General features: G+C 38.4%; 1 protein-coding gene across 7 annotated transcripts in view; it reads right to left on the reverse strand.

Moving 5' to 3' along the window:
• Nucleotides 1–24,034, reverse strand: part of COL6A3 (collagen type VI alpha 3 chain) — a 123,205-nt gene that overhangs the window by 60,580 nt on the left and 38,591 nt on the right. For 5 of the 7 annotated variants that reach the window (XM_014594261.3, XM_019492005.2, XM_014594262.3 and 2 more), the window contains 7 exons: nt 22,684–23,286; nt 16,626–17,228; nt 12,326–12,925; nt 10,191–10,757; nt 7,276–7,893; nt 3,998–4,591; nt 2,964–3,566 (listed from right to left, as the gene is read on the reverse strand). In XM_014594261.3, the coding sequence (XP_014449747.1) occupies nt 2,964–3,566; nt 3,998–4,591; nt 7,276–7,893; nt 10,191–10,757; nt 12,326–12,925; nt 16,626–17,228; nt 22,684–23,286 (4,188 nt within the window). The remainder of the gene's footprint in view (nt 1–2,963; nt 3,567–3,997; nt 4,592–7,275; nt 7,894–10,190; nt 10,758–12,325; nt 12,926–16,625; nt 17,229–22,683; nt 23,287–24,034) is intronic. The other 2 variants (XM_014594263.3, XM_014594265.3) reach the window with 2 other exon arrangements.

Raw genomic sequence — 24,034 nt, forward strand, 5'->3', positions numbered from 1 at the left:
CGCCAGCTCTTTTTAAAGTGCCCGGCGCTGCGGCGCGTACATTTGTATAAATGGCGAAATGTGTGTCAGCACTGAGAAAATAGTGGCAGTCCACTTTTGAACTAAAACACATCAAAAGTGTTTCAGTTCAAAAGCGCCCCGCCACCATTTTCTCAGTGCTGACGCATATTTCACCATTTATACAAATGCATGTGATGTAGCACCGGACATGTCAGCTTGCATGTAAAGCAGACTTGATTAATACACGCTGGATCAGACAAATGTATGTGTATAAATGCTAACGGTTTTTAAGTGACATTAAAATAGTTTAAATGCGCATTAGCGACAGTGCATGGTTTTTTAGGTGATGCTTTAATGCACATTAAGATAGGCTAATGTGCATTAAAGCTCATATGTACATGTGCCCAATAATGTGACTAGCTGCCTCCATTTCTCAGTACCCAGAATGTAACACCTCAGAGAACATCTGATTTAGTAGAGAGGTAGCAAATATATTGTGCAAATTGTACCCTTTTATGTGATCTCACATTTTGGGCACCAAAAAATAAAAGTACCCGGAAACACAGAAATGATTTGTGACTTCTGAAAATCTTAGCCAATGTTAGCAAACTGACAGAATCTCCAGCTCAAACCTGAATCTTTTTGAAGAACTGTGTACCTGATCTCAAAGAGCGCCTATATATAAGCACCATAGCTGGTCCGACATGCTGGAAATCCAGTGCATTGGACCAGACTTGATCAATTGAGTCTGCTGGAGCATAGCAATTGCTGTGCTCCACCAACCTCCTGCATCTCATGTATCAGCATCTGTGCGCTTAAAAATGGTGGTGGAGGCACTTGAACAAAAGCTCGTTTGACAAGCTTTAGTTGAAGCATCCCCACCACCATTTTTAACTGCAGGGAAGCTGATATAGGAGATGCAGCGGCACTTTAATTAAAGCACCTCTTGGAGCCATTGTAACTAAAGTACCTCCTCCTCCCTCCAAACCCTGGAGCATATACAAAAGTAAGAAGTCTGTTATGCCCACAACAAGCCTGGATGTTCACTCTTACATGTTTTGCTGTTTCAGGGTAAGTTTTTAGCAATATTTCTTGTAGCAGGACAGGGCTGGACAGGCTGCTGTCTCCAAATTCCACACACTCCCAGACGTCTCCCCAAAATGTGGGATTTGTAGAAGCCATTTAGAAACATGAATTTGGAGGAACATTAACTAGACATGGCCTCTTGAGAGCAAAATAAGTCAAAGACAGGAAGGAGAAGTCTTGAGGGGACTGGGTACAGGATACTCACAGAATAATACAAGTGCAACTCAGGGTTGTTATAGAAAGAGAGTGGTGTTTGCATGAAGAAATGGAAATTAGTTATTTAATTTCAAAAGAATAAGTAGCCAAGGAGTATAAGTCCATAACAATTCCTGTTTGTGGTATAATTGGTTCATTTATTACTGGATTCCAGTGAAAAATAAAAGAACTGCTAAGCAAAAAAAAATTGTAAAAAAAATGTAATTCACAAATGATCATAAACCATAAATCAAGACCCTCACTGAAACCAGTGCAGAGCTAGAATACAAACAAAAATATTGCAAATACAAAATGAAATACTGATTCCTCACTATTCTAGAAAAATGCTTTAATACATTTTTAGGTTAGCAAAACTTCTAAATATATGTCTGATCCAAAAATGTTTGGCATCACTGAGAGTCCTTCTATTGACTTCAGTGGAATTTTGAGCAAGTTCTATGTGAACTAACATTAGGTATGCCAACAGTTAGGGTCAAAATCAAAGTGTCCCTCAAGTTTGGACCCATCAACCATTTACACTGAAAACACATAAACCTCACCACTGGTTCTTCTGAACTGGGTTTGGTGCTAACCCTAACACCCACTCACCTTCTGGCTCACACCTTTTCTGTCTGCAAGCCTCCCTACAGGAAGACCTTCCCATAGGACTTCCCATAGAAAGTCTGTAAGTAGCAAGTCTGTCTGCATCTCACATCCTATTTCTGTGACCTATAATTAGAACCAAGCACAGAAGGAGGGACAAGTAGTCTGCAGGCGGTTCTTCGAAAGATCACACACATAGAATAGAGAGTACAAGAGAGCTGCTTTGGTGTGGCCAAAAAGTAAAACAGATCTGTCTGACTTCTAAGCAGCTGGGGGCTGCACCAGTGGGGGACATGAGCCCCTAGGGCTGTGCTCTGCATGCCCCTCCCCTGGGTGCACAGGGCCCCCAGGCAGCCTTCCCTGCCACTGCACTGTACACCCAGGAACACCTCTCCAGCCCCAACTGCACTGGGCATCCCTCCTCACTCTAGGTTTTCCACCTGCACCTCACCTCTCAGGGGGCCGTGGCTGCAAGCTCCCTGAGTCGTGTGTGCTGCGCTGCACTGCCCTGCCAGGTGGGGCAGAGAAAAGGAAGCTGGAGAGAGGGGGACCTGTGACTCTACCTGTTCTTGAAGCCCCTGGGGGCTGCAATGTAACACCTTGCAGGCCACATGTGGCCTGCAGCCCACCAGTTGGACAGCCCTGAGATAGGAAAGGCAGTTTATGTAGCTCTGATTGGTTAAGGCCCAACCCTCAAGGTTGACCCTAACATTAGGTTTGACATACCCATTCAATTTTGCTATTATTTTCATCTCATTTTGAATTTTCTTCGGCCTTGTACATTTTTTTCATATACTGGAAAGAAATGTAATATAAAGCACAATGATGAGATGTTCTTTATTTTATGAGGAAAATTTTTCCTCCTACTATCTATTATTCTATTCTACTATCTATACATTCTATTATTTTCTATGTCCTTCAAGTTTCTTTCAGCAAGTATTTAGTGTGATGCAGAAAAAAAAAAAAGTAGTAGTAACTAAAGGCACTATTTCTAAATTGCTTCACAGATTATTAGGATTTTACCCCATGCTCTATATCAGACCTCTGCAATATTTTCCCAGTATGAAAAAAAGACTTACTCATGTCTATAAATATAGGCGGTTCAGTTGTATATATTTGAGGTCGTAAAATTGGTTGGAGGAACCTGCTTTCTATGCTTGGAAGATCTGGAAAATCTCTGACTGTGAATACAAGTCTAGGATCATTGGTTATCCTCTCCAGCTGAGTTCTGTCTGCATTCCTTGCTCCAACGCCTTGACTTGTAATCCCAACCGAGGTGATCACAGAAGAAGGTCTGTTAACGTCATCCTGGGACCTCTCTCCAAGGAACAGAACTAAATGCTGAGGGACCGTATCTTCTATTCTGCTTCCTGCAGACTTAATGAAGTAATTCTTCACAACATAGTCCAGAGCTTTCCCAGCATTCAGTGGAGATCCTCCTCTGAACCTCAGGCGACGTATGGCATCTACTACTGCAGTTTTGGTTTTGTGTGTTTTTAAGTAGAACTCAGGAAACACATCATTACTAAACTGAACCACACCAATTCTCACTTTGTTTGGACCGACATTGAGCTGCTGAACAATTTTAATGATGAAATCTCGAATGTGAGCAAGTCCATCAGTCCTGACACTATCAGAGCTATCAATGAGGAAGACTATGTCCCTTTCATCACCTTCACCATCTGCAGGAAAACAAAAATATTAAGGAGAAAATAAAATTATTGAAGTATCAAACTTTTTTTGCCTCATCTTTACTATAAGGTTCATTTTGAATTGAGATGTCTACAATTGTAAGCACACAATTAACTAGCTCCATAATTCTTTGACATTTACTTTTTATTCAGTTATTTTTATTCAATGTTCCTAGCTTCATCTGCCTCAGATTTCTGTTTGTTTTAATTAGAGAACACTTTGAATGAGTAAGCGCAAGAAAAGTAATGCAGCTCTTGACCCAAAAACCTATATGCTCATCTACAGGGATGACCAACAGTCTGAACGGTCTAATGAATCTCCATTCTCCTGATAGTGGAAATGTGCCATACTTGTTTTTAAGGGGGAAAATATTTCATTTACTGAAAGTAAAGGACTATAAAGTTATTTCAGACACTCTTACCTGGAGGGAGAGATACATCTCCCAGGATCCCTTTTATGTCATCAGCAGTCAGGGATGTAAGAGGACTCAGCAGCTTCTGTTCTATGCTGGGCAATTCCTGGAAGTTTGTGACTTGGTATACATATTCAGGGCTAAGAGAAATCTGAGCCAACTCCTCAGGATCCACATTTTTTGCTATAACCAGAGGTGCCACACCAACTTGTTTGATTTGGACTGCAGGGGCCACTACTTCATCATTAGACTTGCGGGAAGAGAGAAGTATTAAAAACTGAGGGACACCATCCTCTATGCGACTTCCAGAGGGTCTTGTAAAGATATTCTTTGCTACATACTCCAGAGCATCTCCTACATTAACTTCTCTGCCACCTTTGGGCCTTAGTCTTCTCACAGCACTTTGCACGTCATCTTTGGTAGAGTGGGTGTTAAGCAGAAATTCAACCTTGGGGTCTGTGCTGAACTGGACCACTGCAACGCGGGTGGTGTCAAAACCTACATCCAAGCTGTCTACTACCCTTACAATGAAATCACGAATTAGCTGGAACTCAGAGGAAGCAAACTGGGAACCATCAATGAGAAACACCACATCTTTCTTGACTGTGAAAAAAGAACATAAGTACTGGGTCAGAGCAATAGCCAATCTAGCTCAGCATTCTGTCTCTTAAGGTGGCAATTAGTACAAGCTTTAGATGAGACGATACAAATAGGGCATGTCTAGAGTGATCTATACCGTGACATGCCCTCCCTGATATCGAATATCTTTGGTTTAGGATGCATCCCTGATTTTTTTTCTGTTTAATAGCTCCCAGTCAACCTGTCCTCCTTTTTTAATCCAGTTATACTATCTGGTTCTATAGACTCCTGCAGTACTGAGTTCTGTAAGCTTAACTATGTACTGTGTAAGGAGCTACTTCCTCTTGTTTAAACTTTCATACTCCTCTTGGTTTCTCCCCATAGTGCCCACTTAGTTCTTGCATTCTGGGGCTTGGTGAACAACAATTTTCTATTACTTTATCCATTTACTTCATGATTTTAGAGACCTTTATCATATCCCTTTCAAACTTCTTTCCTAATTGAAGAGTCCTAGCCCTTACAGTCTCTCCTGGTGTAGCAGCTGTTCCATAATACTGCTCATCTTTGTTGCCCTTCCCTGCACCTTTTCTAATTCTACTACATCCTTTTCTGATATGGAGAACAGAACTGCACATAGCATTCAAGATATGTGTACAGCATCAGTTTATACAATGACATAATGTTGTTTCTTATTTTGCTTTCATTTTCTTCTTAATGATGCACAACATTTTATTAGCTTTTTTAGTCTCTACTGCACACTGATCCAATATTTTTAGAGTACTATCAACAATTGAGTTATAACAGTTAGCTCAGAGTCTAGCATTACATGCATATAGTTACAAACATATAGTATACATAACCTATGTTAACACTTTTGCACTTGTTAACGTTTACATTTATCTTCCACTTTATTGATCATTTTCTTAGTCTTGTGAAATCTATCTGCAGCCCCTTATCATCAGACTGGGATTTGACTCCCCAGAAGAATTTAGTATTAGCTGCAAACTTTACAAATTCACTAGGTACTCCCTTTTCCTGGTCATTCATGAAACTTTGCAAATTCCCTTTAATCCCATGACAAGTCAATTTTCAAGTGTGTTCAGCAAGGACTTTCATCCCAAGTTTTTGAAAATCTACTTTTGATGGATCCCAAAATGATGAAATATAGTTCTCTGCTGCTTATCTGTCTGGCCTTAAAGATGTTCAGCTTCAAATGATTTATTAAGGAGCCCTTGGACATTTTGTATCATCTAACAATTTCCTCATTTTAGAAGTTAAAAGGAAGGTTAAAAGGCCTACCAGAGCTGGGAAGCTGTTTAAAAAAACATATCAGAGGCTCAGAAAAAGTGTATAATCTACTGCACAGATCAAAAAGGTACCAAGTGGAAATCAGTTCCCCAATGAAGCCTTAAGCAAAATATCAAATAGTTAGAAAAAGTCACCTCTAGTCACCATGCATACGTAACTGCAATTTATGACACAAGCTTCTAAGGGAGACCCAACCTTCCAAGCCAAATTCTGTCCTTTATTGAATTCATATAGCTTTATTCTGGTGCATCCATTAATTTTAAGAAATGGGTGTTAAAAACCAGATTCTAAATATAGGAATAATTTAGTGTACACAAGGCATAGATTATCTCAGCTCCTACTTGGCCACGGCAGGAGGGACTTATGGATATTAAGGTCTCCATTATTTCCCTGCTGAAATTGTGATTGGCCATAAGGGAAGAGTAGCAGTTGCTCTTGCAATACGCTTTTTGTGGGAAAATAAGCAGGGGGTGGGCAGAATCTTGGCTTTGTACTCTTCCCTATTCACCAGACTTGGTTTTCACATACATACCAGAAAATAAACTGTCCCAAGAAAAGGAGTTAAATAATTTGCCCTTTCCCCAGAGCCAGGAGAATTATCGGTGGGGGGGGCAGGGGGGCGCGAGGGGGATTGTGAGGAGTCATTCTAAATAACATTACCGTATTAGTTTTTTCTTAGAGACATTTCCTAGTGAGGACTTACTGTAAGTTTTCTCTCTAGCCCAGAGATATATTTTGAAAGTGAATACATTGACCACCCCCCCCTTCAAACACACATGCTCTCTCTCTCCTTGCTTTCTCATCACTCAGTTCTTTTGCATTCAACTCCTATAACTTATTTTCCTGGTTACTCTTATCTCTAAAGAAAAGTTGGCTCCTGATGGTAAGGTTTCATGTCAAAGCAAAATGTGGAACCTAAATTATAAATTTCTGGAAAATAGTATTTATCAGGATAGGGATTTTAATTCACAATAGTAGGAAAGCACCATTATAAAATCTAAATTATTCAGTTTTCATTGGAAGGGGAAAACACTAATATTAAGCTACTGACTAGTGTAATATCCCATTCATCTATTTTAAGACTCGGGTCAATATCCTTCATTGACTTCAGTTGCACTCTGTAGAGGTATCATGAACCACAATTGGGTGTACAATTGGGGACTATAAGCGCTTTTGGGTGGCTGATTGTAATTACATGGTTCCTAGCAAAGCAAACCTACCTCAGTAAAGGATAAATTAGCAGTTAGAATTGGAGCCTCAATTGTAAATGTGTTTGCTTTTTCTCTATTTGTGTCACAACCCCACATTATTTAAAAATCAGGGTTTTTTAATTTTGTTGCAGATACTGACTAGCACAACAATACCCCCACATGAAAAACAGCTGATAAACATCTGCCCACCTGGACTGGGTGATGGAAAAAGCAGATCCGGGGCTAGTGTTTCTATTTCTTTTTTGGTTAGCCGAGTGACTCGGTCTGAAATGAGCTGCTGTACAGTATCCAGTTGATTGAAGTCAGGGACAACAGCAGCAAAGTCTGGGACAAATGAAATTGTCTGCATTTCCGTGATATCAGCGTTTCCAATGCCAATGCCAAAAGGCACAGCACCACTTGTCTTCAAGACCACTGAGGGCCTTCGCACATCGTCCCTTGATCTGTCAGCAGTCAGCAAAATCAGGAATTGAGGGACATTTTCAGCAATCCTGCTCCCACCTTGAGCAGTAAATATCTGCTTTATGAGATAGTCCAAGGCTGCACCAGTGTTGAGAGGAGACCCTCCCATAACAGACATGCCCTGAATGGCTCTAATAACATCTGCTTTATCATAGTAGCTGTTAAAAAGGAACTCAGGTCTGATGACATTGCTGTACTGTGCTACAGCAACATGAACTCTGTCACGACTGATGTCCAGGCTTTCAACCATACGTAAAACAAAGTTCTTTAGAAAAGAGAACCCACTTCTCGCACCATCCGAGCCATCAATCAGAAACACCACATCCTTCTTCTCATCTCCAACAACTGTGGTTTGGAAAAAAATTAGAGAAGAACTTAAGTAAAATTATCTGTATAGGTAGACATTCTTCTTTTTGTGAATCATTTTATGCACAGAAATTCTTGGGATTCTAGGTCAGGCATCATAATTGTTGATTCAATTTATTTAAAGTTTGTCATCTGTATCCAGTCAGCCTATATCCACTGATGGGTAGGATCAACCATAAGGTCATCCCTAAGCCCATACCCACTATCCAGTTACATTGTACAGGTTTTAAATTCAACTCTGCTTGGCAGTCATGTCCAATCCTGCAAGTTTGCTAATGTTGTACGTATGAAATTAACACTGAGGTCACCCCTTTTGGTAGTATTTGAAATTTAGCCGAGTGTACAGACCCGGAATTACATTCCCCAAACTGCCTGGTTCTGATTTCCAGGCCTACTTCCTCCTCTCTCTCTCTCTCTTTTGCCCATGAGTAGAGACAAACCCAGAAGGACAGACAAGTTATCTATAGACCAATTACTAGAAGGGCTCTGCAAAGGAAGAAAGAAGAACCATGTTGCTAGGCTTGCTGTTGGATACAGTGTACAGTACAGATCAGGGAGACAAGATCACTTGGCTCTGGTTGGCTGGAGATGTCTTAAGAGCAACCCTGAATATCAATGTAGACATACCATCAGTCAAACACTCTTGGCTAATAAACAGATGGATATAGTGTAGTGATAATCACTACATGGGCAACAAGGGCTATGCTTGATCAGTAAAGTGTCTCCTTAGGTATCTGCTGCTTCTTCCCTGAAATGCTAGCTGTCAAGCAGGGATGCTCAATGGGAGGTAATGGAACCAGAGGTTAGGTCCCAGAGCAATCCAGGTCTTGAAAGGTAGCGCATTATATTAGCACTTTGCGTAGTGTGCTCTATGGAGCTATGGAGGGTGAGACAAAGATGTTGAAAAACTTTCACTGAGTGTCTCTCTAATTTAGAAAATAGTAATACCATGTGCACACAAAATACCTGCTGATAAATGATGCTGACTGAAAACAGTAAAAACCTTTTTGTAAAAGCATTTTGATATTTTGATTTTTTTTTTAATTCTTAAAACTTTTCAGAAAAAAGTTCTTGGCAAGCTTTCGGTCACAGTTGCCGTTCTTCAGGCATAGTGAGTCTCTGCTGGTCTGAGACTGCAAGAAATGAGATAAGCTAAAAGTGTGGCAGGATGTCAGTGAAAACATAAATAGGTAGAAATTAGAAAAACAAAAGGTAAAACAGGGAAGGGAGGGGGAAGAAAGCAGAGGAAGACAGGCCAAAAAGAAACACTGCAGTGATAATAATACAAGGTGAAAGAGTCTCTCAATGAAAAAGGAACTAGTTGGAAATGAGGAAGACAAAAGGCAGAAAAGGAGGGGAGGGGAGGAAAGGGGAGAAAAGGTAGGGGAAAAGAAGAATGTAAGAAGTCAGGTCAGGCAGGTATCTGGTAAATCAGATGTCAGGCAGGTAGTAATGTATCATAAATCCAATGTCTATATTGAGTCCATGATTTTTTGTATCCAGGAGGTTGATGAAGTGAAGTTAGTAGGCTCGTTTTTCATAGCTCATCTTTCTCACCTTTCGTAAATGAGCCTACAAACTTCACTTCATAAATCTACTGGATATAAAAAATCATGGACTCAGTATAGGCATTGGATTTATGACACATTACAACCTGCTTTACCTTCTGTCTTTCAAATTCCTACCTATTTACATTTTCACTGACATCCTGCCACACTTTTAGCTTCTCCATTCCTTGCAGTCTCAGACCAGCAGAGACTCCCTATGCCTGAAGAAGGGTGACTGCGCCCAAAAGCTTGTCTAGAACTTTTTTCCAACTCCTCAGTTGGTCTAATGAAAGATATCACATCTACTCAAAGAACCTTGCCTGACTCTGTCCTTAGACAACACAGCTACAACCAAAACCCTGAAAACTACTTAAGATTTTGAGGACAAAGTCTGCCTATTATTGTAAAACAGGCTTTTACTTCAGTGGGATTATTTGTGTTTAAAGTTAAGCCTGCACTTCAGTGCTTTGCAGAACCATAGCCTCAATAACAGGCAATAGCATTTTTTAAATAATTTCAAATATATTGGTCTTGATTTAAGTCATATGCCTAATCCAAGTCCAATCACTGGGAGTCTTTCCACTGACTTCAGTGAGTTTTAAATAAAGACAACGAAACATCATTATGTATATAATGTTAATTTACAAGTGTTGTCTACTACAATTTTTCAGTCATCTAAAAGACATCTAATTCAGCATTTTAGAAACAAATGAAACTGCATTTCTGTACCTGTTGGTTGATATTGTATGGTTTTCAATAGGTTTACTATGTTTGACTGAATTTCTCCAATTCTAGAAAGGGAATCCACACTCAGAATAAATTGTGGATCGTAAACTATCCTTTCAAGTTCTACTTGCTCTGCAGTCCTGGCTTTGATAATAAAAGTGACAACACCAGCTCGTTTCAGGGCCTCCGCTGCATCTTCCACACTATCAGATGATTTCCCAGCAGCAAGTAGGACCAAAAACTGAGGAACTCCTTCTTCAATCCTGCTCCCAGCATTCTTCACAAACAGGTTCCTCACTGCATAATCCAGTGCAGAACCTATGTTCAGTTGCTTCCCAGTTTTTATCTTCATCCGTTTAACTTTTAGAAGCATGTCTTGCTTCGATGGCAACTCACTGAAGTTGAATTCAACTTGAACATTGTCACTGAACTGAACTACAGCAACTCGGATGGCATCTGGACTCACATTGAGGTCAGAAATAATTCTGTGCACAAAGTCTCGGACTGCAGGGAACTGACCCAATAAGTTGGCTGAACCATCAATCATGAATAAAATATCTTTCTTGCTTTCTAGAATGAATTCAAAATAAAAGGAAATAAGAATATGAAGGCTTTTTCTCCTTTTGAATTTCATCAGAGAAACTTTTCTTTAAAGGAGCAGGATATTAATATACCATATTTTCTCATATACCATATACACCTTGTTTTTGAACGGCAGAATGAAGAAAAAAAGATCTTTCTTTGTAGTACGAGAGCTGAGCTAATGAGCTGAGCCTGCTCAATGTTGTGTTCCCTATGGGAACTGAGTGCAGACTTTACTTTCACTTTTGCCCAGGAAGCAGCAAAAAGTGTTCTAACCATATTTCCTTGCCTATATTGCACAATCCAACTTTCTACAACCGGGTTTTGGGAAAAATGAGTGTTGCATTCAAGAAAATATGGTATAAAGTATCCGAGTGGTTTTCCTCTACTGAAATATCTCAGTGCTAAAAGGGCTTGACAGTGCCCTTGATTTATTTAGCTAAATAGGGAATAGAGAAAAAGAACCCCTTCTCACAGACTTCCTTGGCTTTACTTAGAGTTTTGGTCTGAGTTTTGAGTACAATATATTGCTCACTGTGATCAAGTGAACATGGACCTAGCAGAATTCTGCAGGCACTTGGCTTGATTTCCCTGCCCCACTGCCCTCATAAATGACTAGTCTCAAGAAAGGAAGTGAGCTGCACCCTTTAAAGGACTGCTGTAATTCACTCCCCTCTCCCACCATGACCTAGAGAAATGGCAGAGGAATGGCCCTTTAAGATCCATACTTTAATTATATATGGGAACCTTTCACCTATTTTAGAATTCTTGGGGAGAATTTGATATCCATCTGCCATGTTGCTTTTAATTGTCTCCTTTCCATCGCTAGTTGATCCTAGTCTTTTTAATGTCTCCGAGTGGTCAGAGCCACAATAAAACAACTATTGAGCAAATACCTGTTTAAATCAAGTTAACCCTCCCAGAAATGTTTCTGTAGCTAATGTCAAAAATGTCAAAAACTCTCAAAGACTTTTTAACTCATTAAATTTATACTGGGAGTAAGATTTTGCCCTCAGCTACAGCCATGCCAACCCACTACTACTGGGGGGAGGAGAGGAAGCTGTACCAAATGGAAATAACTAGATTCCAAACTTACATGCTTTGGTTTTGTTTTCATTCATCTATACTGAATGGTACTATTTTAATAACTCCACCTAATTTACCTGTAACCACTCTGTGTGAGCTGCTGTATATACAAGCACATTAAGTAGACGTCAGTATATTCCACATTATCAAAAAATAAAAAGAAAGACAAAAAGACTCATAACATAAGTGAACAGAATATTTGATACGGTGGTCAAAGACTCACTCTGATCTATCTTTTGATCCTGATCCAGTGACGCACTTAAAAATGTGCTGAACTGTAAGCATGTTAAATTTGACTTCAATGAGCTTAAGGATTCAATGAGCATAGCCACTGCTTAAAGTTAAGTGTAGACTTACGTGCTTTGCTGGTTCAAGACCTTGGAAAAAAAGAAGTTTGTAGTACATTTAAAGCAAGGAATCAAGAGAAGAAAGACCAATATTAAGTCAACTTGAAGAAAGGTAGGTATTACCTGACGGGGTGAGTGGAACTTCTTGTACACCTCCACTAACATATGTTGTTAAAGGTTTAATTAATTCCTGTGGTAAAGCTGCCAGAGAACTGAAATCATCCGTAAAATATACCATTCTTGGATCAAATGCGATCTGCTCAAGTTCTGCCTTATTGGCATTCCTAACTCCAACACAAAAAGTTAGCACTCCGGCCCGAGCTAATGCATGGGAAGCATCCAAGTATGCATCAGCAGATTGCCCTGCTGTAACCAGGACTAGGATCTGTTCAACTTGTTCATCTATCCTGCTCCCACCTGCTTCAGTGAAGTGATTTGCAAGGACAAAGTCTAATGCAGAGCCAGTGTTCAACACTGAGCCTCCCTTAGGCTTCAACTGGCCCAGGCGATTAATTATTTCTGATTTGATTAGATATGTGTTTAAAAAGAATTCAGTTCTGGGAGTGTCACTAAATTGTATTAGGCCGATTCGTATATTGTCAATTCCAACATCAAGGTAGTCAACTAGTTTCAAAACAAAGTCACGCACAAATGGGAAGTTGGCATTTCCAACGTTGAGTGATCCATCCAAAAGAAAGATGATATCCCTTTTGTTTACTTGAACTGCAGTAGAGCACAGAAAATAACATGAGACATCATAGAAAACATAACAGACATTTTCATGTGTGCATACAGTATATACTGTACACACATGCATACCTTGTTAGAGAGATGTGGGAAAAGGGAGAGCAAGCAAGAAATGAAACAGTGTCCAAGAAATAAACAGCAAGGATAACACTGAAAGTTATTAGACATTTTGTTGCTTGAATCATTCTATAACAAGTATTTTAATGGCAAAGTTTAGTAATGGAGCCTAGTCTCTGATCCTTCAGAGGCAATTTCATCCACTGCAAAAAACTAAGGACTTCCTTTTCTCTAGGCACAGTGGGCCAGATCCTTAGCAAATATAAATTGGTTTCATTGACTTCAGTGGATCAGTATCAATTTATATACCCACTGAGGAGCTGTTTCTATACTTATCCAAATTTACCCTGGTGTAAGGCAGATGCTATCTAATAATACTTTGTGAACATCACTGGAGCCTTATTGAAAATGTTAACCCTGCAGCACCTGAAAAAAATCTCTTCTATCAGGCACTGACAAATGAACTAATGCCAGCAACCAGCCTCATCAGCCACTTTCCTATTCCTTGAGGAAGCCAAAAAGGCAGCCTCAAGTATAGTGAACCAAATCCTCCTCTCAATGTCTAAAGGAACTCCACTGATTTCAGGAGAGTTACTCCAGATGTACAAGGTGCATCTGGGAGCAGAATCTAGCCCACAGAGTACAATTTGGCTCTACTTTCTGTAGAAGACTACTACTGTTAAGTAACCAATTTTGAGCGGTCACTTTAAATAAATTTCACTGGTACATGACCATATGGACGTGACTATGTAAGATACTGTTACATCTAAACTGTCCCTTGCTGCATATTTGGAAATAAGCATTTTTCTGTCAGCGATTACCTAAGCAGAAGGAATGCTCAACATTTGGCTGAGTCTTCCTAACATACAGAATAATCCTACAGTCTTCACTTAGTCATTTTTTTGCTTAATCATATCACACAGAACCTGGATGCAGCCATAGCCCCTTTTAGCACAAAAATGCAGGCTTAAAAGCCATGACACTAATTCAGTGCTAGCAGAACATTCCCCCTACATCAGCTTTTGGGTCCTTTTGCCTAAAGATATGCACAACTACAGGATCCAAACAAAAATATCACAATGTTATGGTAGTATTTAAGCTCCTTCACAGAGCTTGAAGTCCATGCTAAATCTCATTGGCCAATTTATAATAAAATCCTGACCCCATGGAGGTCAATAATAAAAATCTTATTATCTTCAGTAGGGCTCTGGATTTCGTCTTGGAATCTCCCTTTTTCAAAATCAGAGAGCTTCCACTTGTAGTTCTTAAAGGACTTATACTATTAAACTGAAAAGCATTATATTTCTATGTACTAAAAAGCTGTAACTGTTCCAGGAGTGAATCAAGGACTTAGCTTGGATCATTTTGTTGGAGGAGAATCCATTTTACGGGAATGAGGAAGGAAGGAATCAAATCTTTTCTTGTAGGTTGTGTAAAAAAATACATCAGAGGTTTGAAGCAGCTGAAGGATCGAAAATGTTAGTGTAAGGCCCCAGATATTGGATTAATGAGCAGGACATGAGGTCATAGATATATGATAAATTACACTGTAGGTGACAAATTATTTATCATCTGCCATGAGATTTAATAGATATCTCTGTCATTCATCAGTTTGCTGCCCCTTTCACATATATATGGTACATGTGCATGTATACATAGGTTTGTTATTTTAATGCTCTTTTGTCAAGGACAATGCTTAACAACTGCACATTTTCCAAGTTTGCTTATTAAACTATCAGGATCACTATCCCTTACCTTATATTCACTATAGTAATAGTGCATTAAAAATGAAAGAGAAATGTTGGACCCTTTGGAGGGTAATGATTTCTGGCAAATAACAATGAGTAGATCTGTTGTCTATATCTCTAATTTCTACTATGATAATAGTTCCAATCTGGGCTAATATTTTCAGATAAACAAAAAGAAATGTAACACTTGAAATGTCACATTGGGCGCATCTACACAAGATGCTAGAAGCTCAGTAGACTAATTCTACTGTGCATTAGCATGTCACAGCGAAAGCTGCGCTAATGCGCTAATGTGCTGCAGAATTAGTAAAAAACATACACCAGCACTACTGTGCAGTAATGCCAATTATGGCGCATTAAGTTAATACCTGTTATTATACGTGCTCAACTTAATACGTGATAATTATGGTGCATTAACGCACATGTCGACATGCCCACTGAGTGGTAATAATTAGCAATGGGCTGTTGGAGAGGAAGACTTACTTGCCTACAGAGTGTGCTTATGGCTATGTGTACTATATAACAGAAAAAGAGAAACAGACAAAAAGAGAAGCAGTGTGTATAACATTTTAAAGAATGAGGACATTTTTAATTTATACATAGAAATAAAAATGTCAGGGTTGATACATAGCCATGCAACACTGTATTAGCAGAAAACATGTTTTGAAATAGCTTATTAAATGATAGACTATTCCGTGATATTCATCTTAATTAAGGACAAGTATTGGTGAATTTATTTTAAAATGTCAGCCCTCCATATAGATTTTTTTTCCAGTTTTTTCCAACTATTTAAGTTGGTCTAATAAAAGAGATCAGCTTCACCCAAAGAATCTTGTCTGCATATGTCCTTAGACCACCACAGCTACAACCTAGAGCCCTCCATATAGATCATTTCACTGAGTTTTGAAAGAATCCTTAAAACAGCAGAAATTCCCTGCACCCTAACTTATAATTTCAGTAGCTTGGAGAACCTGAAAAATAATGTGACCCTGGCTATATAAGTCAATGGAAGCCTCTCTGTTGAACTGAATGGCAGCTGGAAGAGGCTCAGTTTCTCTAATGTTCCTATGGTATGGGAATTCAATTCAGAATGTGATCATTTATATTTTCTAATGACACAAATGCAGTCTGATATGTTTCCCTCACTAAAAACCCCTGAGAAAAACTATAGCTCAAAATCTTTCAGCAGATAAAACCACCGTTTAAAATACATAGTAAACTAGAAGACATTTGTGTATAGTTTTTAACTAAAAGCTACTCAAGTCAATGGAAAGATTCAATATAAAGTATCCATTGACTTCAACTGATATTTTTAATTACACACGAAATAGAAAAACAGAACAGTCCTAAATTCCACTCTGCACTAGAACTAAGTGAATGAAGTAGAAAAAAATTCTGCAAATTTTTTTTTGGATCTGAGGGTGATTTTCAACTCAACAATGTGCATAGACTTGTCAGATTTTCTTTCACTAAAAATCGCAATGGTCTAGCTGTATTACCACAAGCACATTACTTTCACTAAAATCAAGTATCTTCCAAAACTGAATTTCCAACTATATTTGCTGATAGGATTCAAAAGTTGCTAATTATCTAATCAGAAGGAAGAAACAATACCTCAGTACTTAAGCAACAAACTACTAAAGCATATACATCAACGTTAAACATTTAAATATTTCTGACAAATAAATGAATGAAAAAATATAAATAACAAATATATGAATCTTTCCACAATCATTTTGCAAATGGAAAAAGTGGCCAAATTTACCAGCTCTGGATTATTCATTATGGATTCTTCAGTAGCTCTACTTGTTTACAATAAGGAATACAAACGAAGTCAAAGGCATCTACTTTGTTTAAAAAAGCATGCTCACCTGATGGTATTTCTTGAATGATCACTGCTCCAGAGAGTGTTTTTAGAGGTGTCAGCACTCTAGGAAGAAGGGCTTGCAGGGGTTGGACGCGGAAGTCATCTGCACTGAAAACAAGTTCTGGCTCGTGGGCAATTACTTGAAGTTCCGACTTGTCTGCATTTTTGGATCCAATGGTAAGAACCATTATCCTGCTCCTTTTCATCTCTGCTACGGGTTGGGTAATATCATCTCTGGATTTGCCACTCGTAACAAGGACTAGCATAGGCAAAACACCTTCATCAATCCTACACCCTGTAGAACTGACGAAGAAGTTGTTTCTAACAAAGTCCAAGGCCAAACCAGTATTGAGTGTTGAACCACCCATTAATTTTATTTTCCTCACAGCAGAATGGACGTCTTTTCTGGACTGATGATCATTAAAATAGAATTCTGGTTTTACAGTATCTGCGTATTGTGCCACAGCTACTTGGATGAGGTCTGGTCCAATTTCCAGCCTTTGGACGATTTTGGCAATGAAATCACGGATTGCAGAAAAATGGGTGCTTCCCATTGCAGTTGTGCCATCTATCAGGAAGACTATGTCCTTCTTGTTTACTTCAATAACTGCAAGTAACCATATATACATATAATATACACATCTCATTATTTAAAGAATTCAATAAACAGTGCTTATACCAATGTGAACAATAAAGCTGAAATCAATGGGGTAACATCCTATGTGACCTCTTAACTCCTAGAGGTAAGTTTTATTATTATTTTCAGTGTCTCTTCTTCACACTTTCATTTTGTATCATGACCCTCACTCACTTCCATTTTAAACAGCCTCCTTTCAGAACATATTTCCTTTTTTCTAATGTACATTGCACTCAATTCCATTATCATTTGACTTATTGTAACATTATCCCTTTCTGAAAAACAGAACATGTTAGAAAAAATTCATAGGTTGATTATAATACAATGCTACATTTTAAAAGGTATTCTAACACGCACGCCCCAAAAGACACAGATGAAAAAGCTTCATTTTAGAAGTGCATAGTCTTTGTGAGCAAGATCATCAGTTAACACAGCGCAGTATAGCAACATTGGGTTCAGTGGAGTCATGCTGATTGCCACCAGCTGGGGATCTGCTCCCATGTGGATAAAATAGGTTATGCTTACAGAAACAAGGAAAGAACAGTTCCCACAAATTCCACGTACCTGTTCCCTGTGTGTCTTCATGTCCTATACATTTCCTTAGCTAACAAATACAAGTTACTACTTCTCTTTGTTCAGCACAGCCAACCCAGTTATAGAGGAGTAGAGTGGCTTTAATTATGGCTCCCATATTACTAAAACAATTGTCACTTTTATTTACATCCCTGCAATTTAAATCTTTATTACAGATGATGATGAAAGAAGCAGAAAGAATACAACTAGATTTTCAGTTCCCTGGTTAACTTGAAGTAAGACAGGGCAAAAACCAATAAACCGTTTAAAGGAGAAATAGATAAATGAGTATTGATAATATTAAAATACTTAATAACTTTATGATAAAACACAATCATGTCATAATAAATCATTATTAACACAAGAGGTTTTTTGCATTTGACAATATGATTTGGAGGGCAGGAAAACAGGCCTTATGATGAGACGCTGAGAGCTATGGGACTCTTCAGCCTGGAAAAGCACAGGCTCAGGGGGGACCTGGTGGCTACCTACAAGTATATAAGGGGTGTACATCAGGATCTAGGGGAATGCCTGTTCACCAGAGCACCCCAAGGGATGACAAGGTCAAACAGTCACAAACTCCTCCAAGACCGTTTTAGGCTGGACATAAGGAAAAACTTCTTTACTGTCCGAGCCCCCAAGGCCTGAAACACACAGTTGGTGCAAGCACCTACTCTGGACTCCTTTAAGAGACATTTGGACGTTTATCTTGCTGGGATCCTTTGACCCCAGCTGGCTTCCTGCCCCTGGGGTAGGGGGCTGGACTCGATGATCTTCCGAGGTCCCTTCTAGCCTTAATATCTATGAAATCTATGAAATATCCTGTGAGTTTTTTGGCCACATGAAAAAAATACCAACAGTCTACCTCAGCTCCAACACAAAAATGGGAATCACTCCATGGATTTCAAATGACACTAGATAAGGCTTCACTGGAAGTCCAAATTCTCTCTGCTAAAGTATAGGAATAATTTCAAGTGAGGTATGCAAATATATATCAGCAGAAAATATAGTTCAGATGAGGAAAACAATGAAAAACCTTTGGTGTAAATGTTATTTGGGAAGTTTATTGACAAATTTAAAATGTATCTGGACAGCTGAATATTGGGCAGCCTTCACATGACTTTCATAAATTTCATAATAAGTGAAAAATCAACATATTATAGGTTCGAAGAAAGAGCATTATATTCATGGTTTTAATATTCAGCTTCAATTTACACTTTTTTTATAATGCTCTTAATTTCTTGGTTTCTTTGGATGACATTAAACACAAATGAAAAGCAATCAATTTTTTCCAGGTATTATTATCCTAGAGTGGCCACAACATTCAAAAGTGATGAGTTACTTTGATTGCCTTATTTTGGGTGTGCAACTTGAGATGCTGATTTCCTTAACAACTAAAACTGAGGCTCCTTTACAATGTCTCAGATTGGTCACCCAAAAAAATGAGGCACCTGGAGTCACTAGTTAGTTTTTAAAATCTTACCCAGTTTTTTTTATATTTTAGCTCATCTAAAAGAGAATGGCATGGCTTTTCATATAGACACTGGGAACATCTACACAAGTCTCTGACTGCGCAGTAGTCTTATGCTACTGCGCAGTAGCATCGCATGGCAAAAACCATGATACGACGCTACTATGCAGTAGTATTAGGCTATTGTGCAGTAGTGTCACAAAAATGGTGATTGCCGGTATGACTCTGCAGTAAGTCAGGTATAAACAAGTACTAAATAGATGTGCAGTAACCACTGCACGGTAGTGTCTCATGTAGACATGGCCATTGAGTCTTAGATAAGAAAGTATAGCAGTATATTAACAGCAGCACAGCTGGCTAGTAAAAAACTTTAAAATAGCTTTAGAGTTTGATGTTCTCATGAGACAAGATCCCATTTTCACAACTACATTTTGAGAAGAACCAGAGGCTCCCAAATAGCTGGAATTGCCTCGTGTTTTGCTGCATAGGCAGATTGTGAAAAGCCGATTACAGAGACTCAGCACTCTCTGTTGCACTACAGGGCCCAGAGTTGTACTATTTCTTTCTGTGACTCCATGAACTGGGGTGTGAGGAAGGGAAAAGAGAGAGAAACTGGGGCCTGGCCATGACTATGATACTCCACTGAAAGGTCCAGGAAGAGGTCTGAAAATGGTCCATGTTGGGAAGGTAATTATTATTGCTCACGAGAGGCAGTAACAAATACTCCAACAGGAGAGTGAAAAGCTGATTTCTATGAACTCTTCAGAGATCTCCTGGAGAAGCCTGACCTTACTCTGGCTTTGAATAGAGAACTGAAGGGTGCCCTTCATTCCTTTCTCAGACAAAATACCTAAAGGCCTCAAGGTTTCTGGGGGAAGCATCAATTAATGATTGAGTAAGGACTGCACAATGTATTAGGCAAAAGCCAAGAATAACCTTATTTTTATGCCGCAGGACCCCAAGTCTATGCAACCCACATAGAAGAACATAGAGGTTATTACTTTCCCCATCCAGGCACATACTCCAATCACAGTCTTGCATATGCTTCCATTCTCCAACTTATAAATTGTCAACAATTAAGTTTTTCACATATTAGCAATTATTTGTTTATACTGAGCCTCTTCCCAGACCCTTGAACAATTTCAGTTCCCTTGCAAATTTAACTTCCACAGAAGCCAGCTCTGTACCTTATCAATTAGATACTAGCTATGTTATGTTGGTGCAGACAGATGTTTTCTTCAAATTAATTGTTCTGTGAGTTGAAGTTATACAAATCCAAATAGAACAAACTGTGCCCCTTCCCCCAGCATATTGAGTGATTTCTGTGGGTGAGAAAGATTAAAAAGCTATACAGTACAAATGATCAAAGAAAAATAAATTAATTCCAGACTAAGATCCCAATCTTCCAGCCTTTCTATGAAGGGATAACCCATTAACATGGCATGATCTGAAACCCAGTGCAGTCAATAGTGGGTAGGGCCTTCTCAAAGACTTTGATGGGTTTTGAAATGGATGTTTTAATCTAAATAAAGATTCTGTGCTCTGATTAAATTTTGAAAATGGTTCATGTAGGGTACTTAGACACCCAAATGCCGTCAGTGAGAGCTCTTGAAGGGAAAAATCAGGCCCACGTTGTATGATAACATAGTAGGTCAAATTTTGCTCTCAGTTATGTCTATGAGGGTCCAATGATATAAAACATGGTCAGAAGGAACAAATGAAAACATTTGGGGTGAAATACCTGAATGCCAATCAAGCTGGTAAACTGAATATAATTAACAAAATTGCACAATGGCATTTGGATTCATGGTTATTTATGCATTTCATTTCAATAACTGTATGGACAAAATAAATATTTCCATGTACCTAGGGAGAATTGTTGGCTGAATGGATGCATAGACTTTTCAAGATTGACTCAGTGCAGTGGCCTTTGATAGTACTGCTCATAGTGTCTGTCATGAAAATCTTCTGTTAGTGAATTTAACTTAAATAAAGCAATTTTAAAATTAAGATTACAATACCATAGAATCCTATTGTATGATCCATAAAATGCACAAATTTATGCCAGCGTGAACCTCTAGTGCTGGAATAAACATGATACTAGATACATCCATGCATTAGGTTACAATAAACAAGTTAATGGCATCGCATAGATAAACTACTATTTTAAATCCTCACTGAAATTAAATCATTTAATGAAACCCAAGTTGGCTATTTCTACTGCCTCTGCATAAAGCTGCAAACCAAATAAGCTACAATATTAAAGGGTAAGTTATGATAACAGTAAAGAGAATGCCTTTAAAAATAATTGAGGGTTATTGTTCTTTTAAATTCTGTGCACAATTATATTATCCTCAAATATTATTCAAAATCCCTAGGCAGAAAGTCTGCACAACCTCTATGTTCTGGTTATGTTTCATCACAAAAGTCTTCAAAATAGGGGACATAAATAATGAATAAGCCTTTGTACAGAAAATAATTCCTTTGTATACAATTCTTGATTTCTAGGGCTGGATGTGAAATAGGGCTGGTTGAAAATCTCCCACCAATTTTTTTTTTTATGGAATAAAATTGAATTTTTAACCACGTTCATTTATTTACATGTGTCTGCTTTCCCCAAAGGAAAAAAAAGTTTGTCAACAGAAAACCAAAAACTGATAAATATTCATTTTTGGTTAACTAGTTCCATTTTCTTTTGCTATGCTGAAAAAGAATGCCCCATGAAAAGTAAACATTTTCAGCATTAAAAAAGAAACTTTTTTTTTCTTTTTGACCAGCTCTAGCCTGAATTCAAACTGAATCCAAATTTCTTCTAACACTGAGGAGTTGTTCAAAATATAGATATGGATATGAAAAGTATACCTTGGGGCCATCTATACTAAATAATAGTTAAGAAAAACCAATCCCATCCATGGAAATGACAATGTCATTAACACTACATATTCCTCATCTGGATTCCACATCTCTGATAACTCCCCCAGCCAAATTTCATATTTAAGACATCTAGTGAAGGTTTATATAAACATTTAATGAAAGTTTTCATGAGACAAGCACTTCTCAGAAATAGGCCATGTCCTTGTCTTCAGGCCTGTTCAGATATTATCATGGTACCTGCAGTACAAAGAAATTATATGGGAGGTTGATATTGCTTTTTAATTCCCTGATTATTTTGTTCAAAACTGCATGTTGCGATAGTCATTGGTACAACATTTCAGAGTGTTCAAATTGTAATTTCCTGGGCAAATGACTATCCTCATAATATGCCACCATTTATTTGCTTTCTCATTTCTTTCTAGAGCATAGCAGAGAAATGTGCTCAAAAATATGTTGTAATAGTTCATTAATTCAACAAAATACAGCAGTCTGTAAATGCATACATACCTTCAGTAACAATGGTTGGGGCCTCTAATAAAATGAGCCTTTGGGCCACTCCAACAATGTTTGGTAGTAATTGTTCCTGAAGACCATCAAGGTTACGGACATCCAGGGCAGAAAATGCGAAGCTTCCATCAGTAGCAATCTGCTGCAGCTCTGCACTGTCAGCATTCAGGACCCCAATGCTAAGTGAAAATATACTAGCTTGCTTCACTGCTAACACTCCCTCTCTGACATCATCACTAGACTCTCCACCACTTATCAGCACTAATATCTGAGGCACAGCTTCCTCTATTCTGCTGCCTCCTGCCCGGGTGAAGTGGTTCTGCACCACATATTCCAGTGCTGCACCAGTGTTAGCTTCCTCGCCACCAAGAAAACTAAGTGCTTTCACTGCATCCAGAACATCAGCTTTTGTGGAGTAGCTGTTCAAAAAGAACTCAGTTCTGGGTTCATCACTATACTGCACCACCCCAGTGTGTATCTGCTGAGCTCCAACTCTGAGGTTTTCAATCAAATTTACAAGGAAATCACGTATGGCTTGGAAATTGACACTTCCGATGTTGTTTGATCCATCAATAAGGAAAATAAGGTCAGCAGAATCTTGCGCTTTAAAAAAAGAAATGCAAAAGGTGAAAGCATTAAAACAAGTGATTACATGCAGTTGTACAGTGTTCTGACATGTTTCTTTGGAAGCTGGTAAGAAACACGAAAATAGAAAACAAATATGTGTTCGCTAAAGATAGTGATATTTGCCTTTTAGTTCTGCATTCTGATTGAATATGAGCTATCAGATCGAATGTGTTTCAGAAGACAGTATTCTGTTTTGACAGACTCTAAATTCATGACTATTATTAAATATTAAGATAAGTTTTCTTTTGTGGGGAGAAAACTCTACAGCACAGAATTTTTTTATATCTCTAGATCATTTCTAGGGTGGTGTCTACTATTTGTCTAAAAGCCTAAATATTTAGAGACACAAAATTCAAATGAGCAAACCAGATTTCCTGGAAATACACAAAAGAGAATATAAATTATATTCAAAATGTAATTCATAGGAGGTTATCTCATTACATATTTTTTTAAAAAACAACTGCCAATACAGTTTCAAAAATAAATGTTATTGCTATACTGTAAACTATTATTCACAGATGGAATCATGTTTTATACATGGAAAGTTTCAGCCTTTGTTGAGATTTCTAGGAAATGTTTAAAACATTGGCTGAATATACACTGGTGGCTTTTCTCATCAAAGGTATAATTATTCAAAGCCACTTTGTGAAAAAAAAAGTCTGTCTGATTGATGAATATTATTTTCCATTGTCAAGTGAATGCATGATACAATTATAAGTTTAGC

Source organism: Alligator mississippiensis, chromosome 4, assembly GCF_030867095.1.
Source record: "Alligator mississippiensis isolate rAllMis1 chromosome 4, rAllMis1, whole genome shotgun sequence".
Taxonomy (NCBI): domain Eukaryota; kingdom Metazoa; phylum Chordata; order Crocodylia; family Alligatoridae; genus Alligator; species Alligator mississippiensis.